At 48.9% G+C, this 7,500-nt stretch overlaps 1 protein-coding gene across 1 annotated transcript in view; it reads right to left on the reverse strand.

Annotated features, from left to right (window-relative positions):
• LOC310810574 (caspase-6-like) overlaps positions 1-6,237 on the reverse strand; it is a gene marked incomplete at its 5' end in the record, with an annotated part of 12,255 nt that extends 6,018 nt beyond the window's left edge. Inside the window, one exon of the mRNA XM_083678393.1 lies at positions 6,204-6,237. Within this exon, the coding sequence (XP_083534519.1) occupies positions 6,204-6,237 (34 nt within the window). The remainder of the gene's footprint in view (positions 1-6,203) is intronic.
• Positions 6,238-7,500: the final 1,263 nt, after the last annotated feature.

The raw sequence follows: 7,500 nt of genomic DNA on the forward strand, positions 1-7,500 counted from the left end.
TGTGTTGACCAGCGCTAGAGCTAGTAGAGGTAGAGGTAGTAGAGGTAGTAGAGGTAGAGGTAGTAGAGGTAGTAGAGGTAGAGGTAGTAGAGGTAGAGGTAGTAGAGGTAGAGGTAGTAGAGGTAGTAGAGGTAGTAGAGGTAGAGGTAGTAGAGGTAGTAGAAGAGGTAGAGGTAGTAGAGCTAGTAGAGGTAGTAGAGGTAGTAGAGGTAGAGGTAGTAGAGCTAGTAGAGGTAGAGGTAGTAGAGGTAGAGGTAGTAGAGGTAGAGCTAGTAGAGGTAGTAGAGCTAGTAGAGGTAGAGGTAGTAGAGGTAGAGGTAGTAGAGCTAGTAGAGGTAGAGGTAGTAGAGGTAGTAGAGGTAGAGGTAGTAGAGCTAGTAGAGCTAGTAGAGGTAGAGGTAGTAGAGGTAGAGGTAGTAGAGCTAGTAGAGGTAGAGGTAGTAGAGGTAGTAGAGGTAGTAGAGCTAGTAGAGCTAGTAGAAGTAGTAGAGGTAGAGGTAGTAGAGCTAGTAGAGGTAGTAGAGCTAGTAGAGGTAGTAGAGGTAGTAGAGCTAGTAGAGGTAGTAGAGGTAGTAGAGCTAGTAGAGGTAGAGGTAGTAGAGGTAGTACAGCTAGTAGAGGTAGTAGAGATAGTAGAGGTAGTAGAGGTAGTAGAGGTAGTACAGCTAGTAGAGGTAGTAGAGATAGTAGAAGTAGTAGAGGTAGAGGTAGTAGAGCTAGTAGAGGTAGTAGAGCTAGTAGAGGTAGTAGAGCTAGTAGAGGTAGAGGTAGTAGAGGTAGTACAGCTAGTAGAGGTAGTAGAGATAGTAGAGGTAGTAGAGGTAGTAGAGGTAGAGGTAGTAGAGGTAGTAGAGGTAGTAGAGGTAGAGGTAGTAGAGGTAGTAGAGCTAGTAGAGGTAGTAGAGGTAGAGGTAGTAGAGCTAGTAGAGGTAGTAGAGGTAGAGGTAGTAGAGCTAGTAGAGGTAGTAGAGGTAGAGGTAGTAGAGCTAGTAGAGGTAGAGGTAGTAGAGGTAGTAGAGCTAGTAGAGGTAGAGGTAGTAGAGGTAGAGGTAGTAGAGCTAGTAGAGGTAGTAGAGGTAGTAGAGGTAGAGCTAGTAGAGGTAGTAGAAGTAGTAGAGGTAGAGGTAGTAGAGGTAGAGGTAGTAGAGGTAGTAGAGCTAGTAGAGGTAGTAGAGGTAGAGGTAGTAGAGGTAGTAGAGGTAGTAGAGCTAGTAGAGGTAGTAGAGGTAGTAGAGGTAGAGGTAGTAGAGGTAGAGGTAGTAGAGGTAGAGGTAGTAGAGCTAGTAGAGGTAGAGGTAGTAGAGGTAGTAGAGCTAGTAGAGCTAGTAGAGCTAGTAGAAGTAGTAGAGGTAGTAGAGGTAGTAGAGGTAGAGGTAGTAGAGGTAGTAGAGGTAGTAGAGCTAGTAGAGGTAGTGGTAGTAGAGGTAGAGGTAGTAGAGCTAGTAGAGCTAGTAGAGGTAGTAGAGGTAGAGGTAGTAGAGGTAGTAGAGGTAGTAGAGGTAGAGGTAGTAGAGGTAGAGGTAGTAGAGCTAGTAGAGGTAGTAGAGGTAGTAGAGCTAGTAGAGGTAGTAGAGGTAGAGGTAGTAGAGCTAGTAGAGGTAGTAGAGCTAGTAGAGCTAGTAGAGGTAGTAGAGGTAGTAGAGGTAGTAGAGCTAGTAGAGGTAGAGGTAGTAGAGCTAGTAGAGGTAGTAGAGCTAGTAGAGCTAGTAGAAGTAGTAGAGGTAGAGGTGGTAGAGGTAGTAGAGGTAGTTGAGGTAGAGGTAGTAGAGGTAGTAGAGGTAGAGGTAGTAGAGCTAGTAGAGGTAGAGGTAGTAGAGGTAGTAGAGGTAGAGGTAGTAGAGGTAGTAGAGCTAGTAGAGCTAGTAGAGGTAGAGGTAGTAGAGGTAGAGGTAGTAGAGCTAGTAGAGGTAGAGGTAGTAGAGGTAGTAGAGGTAGAGGTAGTAGAGCTAGTAGAGCTAGTAGAGCTAGTAGAGGTAGAGGTAGTAGAGGTAGAGGTAGTAGAGCTAGTAGAGGTAGAGGTAGTAGAGCTAGTAGAGCTAGTAGAGCTAGTAGAAGTAGTAGAGGTAGAGGTAGTAGAGCTAGTAGAGGTAGTAGAGCTAGTAGAGGTAGTAGAGCTAGTAGAGGTAGAGGTAGTAGAGGTAGTAGAGCTAGTAGAGGTAGTAGAGATAGTAGAGGTAGTAGAGGTAGTAGAGGTAGAGGTAGTAGAGCTAGTAGAGGTAGTAGAGGTAGAGGTAGTAGAGGTAGTAGAGGTAGAGGTAGTAGAGCTAGTAGAGGTAGTAGAGGTAGAGGTAGTAGAGCTAGTAGAGGTAGTAGAGGTAGAGGTAGTAGAGGTAGTAGAGCTAGTAGAGGTAGTAGAGGTAGAGGTAGTAGAGCTAGTAGAGGTAGAGGTAGTAGAGGTAGTAGAGCTAGTAGAGGTAGAGGTAGTAGAGGTAGAGCTAGTAGAGGTAGAGGTAGTAGAGCTAGTAGAGGTAGTAGAGGTAGAGGTAGTAGAGCTAGTAAAGGTAGTAGAGGTAGAGGTAGTAGAGGTAGTAGAGCTAGTAGAGGTAGTAGAGGTAGTAGAGGTAGAGGTAGTAGAGGTAGAGGTAGTAGAGGTAGTAGAGCTAGTAGAGCTAGTAGAGCTAGTAGAAGTAGTAGAGGTAGTAGAGGTAGTAGAGGTAGTAGAGGTAGAGGTAGTAGAGCTAGTAGAGCTAGTAGAGGTAGTGGTAGTAGAGGTAGAGGTAGTAGAGCTAGTAGAGGTAGTAGAGGTAGAGGTAGTAGAGGTAGTAGAGGTAGTAGAGGTAGAGGTAGTAGAGGTAGTAGAGGTAGTAGAGCTAGTAGAGGTAGTAGAGGTAGAGGTAGTAGAGCTAGTAGAGGTAGTAGAGCTAGTAGAGGTAGTAGAGGTAGTAGAGGTAGTAGAGGTAGAGGTAGTAGAGGTAGTAGAGGTAGTAGAGGTAGTAGAGCTAGTAGAGGTAGAGGTAGTAGAGCTAGTAGAGCTAGTAGAGCTAGTAGAGGTAGAGGTAGTAGAGCTAGTAGAGGTAGTAGAGCTAGTAGAAGTAGTAGAGGTAGAGGTAGTAGAGCTAGTAGAAGTAGTTGAGGTAGAGGTAGTAGAGGTAGTAGAGGTAGAGGTAGTAGAGCTAGTAGAGGTAGTAGAGGTAGAGGTAGTAGAGCTAGTAGAGGTAGTAGAGCTAGTAGAGGTAGTAGAGCTAGTAGAGGTAGTAGAGGTAGTAGAGCTAGTAGAGGTAGTAGACAGGTAGTAGAGGTAGTAGAGGTAGTAGAGGTAGTAGAGGTAGAGGTAGTAGAGAGGTAGTAGAGCTAGTAGAGGTAGAGGTAGTAGAGCTAGTAGAGGTAGTAGAGGTAGTAGAGAGGTAGTAGAGGTAGAGGTAGTAGAGGTAGAGGTAGTAGAGGTAGTAGAGAGGTAGTAGAGCTAGTAGAGGTAGAGGTAGTAGAGAGGTAGTAGAGCTAGTAGAGGTAGAGGGAGTAGAGCTAGTAGAGGTAGTAGAGGTAGAGATAGTAGAGAGGTAGTAGAGGTAGAGGTAGTAGAGCTAGTAGAGGTAGTAGAGCAAGTAGAGGTAGTAGAGCTAGTAGAGGTAGTAGAGGTAGTAGAGCTAGTAGAGCTAGTAGAGGTAGTAGAGGTAGAGGTAGTAGAGGTAGTAGAGCTAGTAGAGGTAGAGGTAGTAGAGGTAGTAGAGGTAGAGGGAGTAGAGGTAGTAGAGGTAGTAGAGCTAGTAGAGGTAGTAGAGGTAGAGGTAGTAGAGAGGTAGTAGAGCTAGTAGAGGTAGACGTAGTAGAGCTAGTAGAGGTAGTAGAGAGGTAGTAGAGGTAGTAGAGGTAGTAGAGGTAGTAGAGGTAGTAGAGCTAGTAGAGGTAGTAGAGGTAGAGGTAGTAGAGGTAGTAGAGCTAGTAGAGGTAGAGGTAGTAGAGGTAGTAGAGGTAGAGGTAGTAGAGGTAGTAGAGCTAGTAGAGGTAGTAGAGGTAGTAGAGGTAGTAGAGGTAGTAGAGGTAGTAGAGGTAGTAGAGGTAGAGGTATTAGAGGTAGAGGTAGTAGAGGTAGTAGAGAGGTAGTAGAGCTAGTAGAGGTAGTAGAGGTAGTAGAGCTAGAGGTAGTAGAGAGGTAGTAGAGCTAGTAGAGGTAGTAGAGGTAGAGGTAGTAGAGGTAGAGGTAGTAGAGGTAGTACAGGTAGTAGAGGTAGTAGAGGTAGTAGAGGTAGAGGTAGTAGAGGTAGAGGTAGTAGAGGTAGTAGAGGTAGAGGTAGTAGAGGTAGAGCTAGTAGAGGTAGTAGAGGTAGTAGAGGTAGAGGTAGTAGAGGTAGTAGAGGTAGTAGAGGTAGTAGAGGTAGAGGTTGTAGAGAGGTAGTAGAGCTAGTAGAGGTAGTAGAGGTAGAGGTAGTAGAGGTAGTAGAGCTAGTAGAGGTAGTAGAGGTAGTAGAGGTAGAGGTTGTAGAGAGGTAGTAGAGCTAGTAGAGGTAGTAGAGGTAGAGGTAGTAGAGGTAGTAGAGGTAGTAGAGCTAGTAGAGCTAGTAGAGGTAGTAGAGGTAGAGGTTGTAGAGAGGTAGTAGAGCTAGTAGAGGTAGTAGAGGTAGAGGTAGTAGAGGTAGTAGAGCTAGTAGAGGTAGTAGAGGTAGTAGAGGTAGAGGTTGTAGAGAGGTAGTAGAGCTAGTAGAGGTAGTAGAGGTAGAGGTAGTAGAGGTAGTAGAGGTAGTAGAGCTAGTAGAGCTAGTAGAGGTAGTAGAGGTAGAGGTTGTAGAGAGGTAGTAGAGCTAGTAGAGGTAGTAGAGGTAGAGGTAGTAGAGGTAGTAGAGGTAGTAGAGGTAGTAGAGCTAGTAGAGGTAGTAGAGATAGAGGTAGTAGAGGTAGTAGAGGTAGAGGTAGTAGAGGTAGTAGAGCTAGTAGAGGTAGAGGTAGTAGAGAGGTAGTAGAGCTAGTAGAGGTAGAGGTAGTAGAGGTAGTAGAGGTAGTAGAGGTAGAGGTAGTAGAGGTAGAGGTAGTAGAGGTAGTAGAGGTAGAGGTAGTAGAGCTAGTAGAGCTAGTAGAGGTAGTAGAGGTAGAGGTAGTAGAGGTAGTAGAGGTAGTAGAGAGGTAGTAGAGGTAGTAGAGGTAGTAGAGGTAGTAGAGAGGTAGTAGAGGTAGTAGAGGTAGTAGAGGTAGTAGAGAGGTAGTAGAGGTAGTAGAGGTAGTAGAGCTAGTAGAGCTACCCCTGCTGCTCTCTGGGAACCACTGGCGCAGGTCAGAGTAGAGCAGGTCAGGGTAGAGCAGGTCAGGGTAGAGCAGGTCAGAGTAGAGCAGGTCAGAGTAGAGCAGGACAGAGTAGAGCAGGTCAGGGTAGAGCAGGTCAGAGTAGAGCAGGTCAGAGTAGAACAGGTCAGAGTAGAACAGGTCAGAGTAGAGCAGGTCAGAGTAGAACAGGTCAGAGTAGAACAGGTCAGAGTAGAGCAGGTCAGGGTAGAGGAGGTCAGAGTAGAGCAGGTCAGAGTAGAGCAGGCCAGAGTAGAGCAGGTCAGAGTAGAGCAGGCCAGAGTAGAACAGGTCAGAGTAGAACAGGTCAGAGTAGAGCAGGTCAGAGTAGAACAGGTCAGAGTAGAGCAGGTCAGAGTAGAGCAGGTCAGAGTAGAGCAGGTCAGAGTAGAGCAGGACAGAGTAGAGCAGGTCAGAGTAGAGCAGGTCAGAGTAGAGCAGGGTCAGAGTAGAGCAGGTCAGAGTAGAGCGGGACAGAGTAGAGCAGGTCAGAGTAGAGCAGGTCAGAGTAGAGCAGGTCAGAGTAGAGTAGGCCAGAGGGTCCGAGGGCTAAAACTCTCCTCTGATGTTTTTAACGGTATGAGACCGTTCCGCTGACTCTGACGCAGCTGCACGCAAAATGATGCTAGTTGGGAGACGGTGTGCATCATGGATCTACTCTGAACATGGACTTCCCCTTTAATATCCTCCCCGCCAGCCAGGCCCAGGCAGACCAGCCCCAAACCTTTTAACAACTCTTAAACTCTTAAATGACCACCCGACCGTGCGCTATCCCGCTACATTTCACACACTGGAAACTCGCGCTTTCACACGCTAACAGCCACGCAGGACGTTTAGCCCGGCGGCGCGGTGGTTAGCGGTCTGAGAGGAGGCGAGGCGACAGAGAGGAGAGGAGAGGAGAGGAGAGGAGAGCAGGGTTAAAACAACCCCCTCAGCGCCCGCCGGACGGGCGTTAGCCTAGCGCCTGCTGTTGATTCTAGACTCACGCTAACCTTGGACCTCCTGGAGAACCTCCGTGTTCAACATGGTTCCTCTCTGCTTCATCACCGCCGGCTGTTATTGCAGGCCGCTCATCCATCCACATGAGACAGACATTTTTGTCCGGGGGGGAGAGAGGAGGGGGAGGGGGGGGGGGAGGGGGAGAGGGGAAGAGGGAGCGGTGGGTTAGGGGCTAGTGGGGGCCGGGGGAGGGTGTGTGTGTGTGTGGGGGGGGGGGGGGGGGGGGGGGTAGTGAGGGGGGTCACCGGCTGATCTGATTGACTCACAGCCAGAACGGAGGGCTCCCATTGGACGATGGGAGATGTCGATCAAAAGTGGCTCAGACGCATGCATGGGTGGAGAGAGGGGGAGGGGGGGGAGGGGGAGAGGGAGAGAGAGGGAGGAAAGAGAGAAAGAGGGACAAGGGGGGGAGGAAGAGAGAGAGAAGGGGGATAGAGAGAGAGAGAGGGGGAGAGAGGGAGAGGGAGGGAGAGAGAGAGGGAGAGAGAGGGGGAGAGAGGGGGAGGGAGAGAGGGAGAAGGGGGATAGAGAGAGAGAGAGGGGGAGAGAGGGAGAGGGAGGGAGAGAGAGAGGGAGAGAGAGGGGGAGAGAGGGGGAGGGAGAGAGGGAGAAGGGGGATAGAGAGAGAGAGAGGGGGAGAGAGGGAGAGGGAGGGAGAGAGAGAGGGAGAGAGAGGGGGAGAGAGGGGGAGGGAGAGAGAGAGAGGAGGGGGGAGAGAGACAATGGTGCATTCTACATTTAAAGAGACAGTGTTAGATAAAAGAGTCCTGAAAACACAGCAGCAAGTTGGAGACTACAGACATTCACCTCAGTTTGGACAGAACCAGACCAGAACCCAAACGCGAACCCGAACCAGACCAGAACCCAAACCCAAACCCAAACCCAAACCAGACCAGAACCAGACCCAGACCAGAGCCAGACCAAAACCAGACCCAAACCAGAGCCAGAACCCAAACCACACCAGAACCAGACCAGAGCCAGACCAGAACCACAACACAGGTTGATTCACATTCTTTATTGACAACAGGCAGTGATGGAACAGTTCCTAACAGACATATATGATGGTTGTAGACCACAGGGGGGGGGGGGGGGGGGGGGGATATGATGGTTGTAGACCACAGCGGGGGGGGGAGATATGATGGTTGCAGACCACAGCAGGGAGGAGAGGAGAGGAGAGGAGAGGAGAGGAGAGGAGGGGAGGGGAGAGGAGAGGAGGGGAGGACAGGAGGGGAGGGGAGAGGAGAAGAGGAGATGAGAGGAGAGGAGGAGGGGAGGGAGGGGAGGGAGGAG

This window comes from Argentina silus (genome assembly GCF_951799395.1).
Source record: "Argentina silus genome assembly, chromosome: 1".
Classification (NCBI taxonomy): Eukaryota; Metazoa; Chordata; class Actinopteri; order Argentiniformes; family Argentinidae; genus Argentina; species Argentina silus.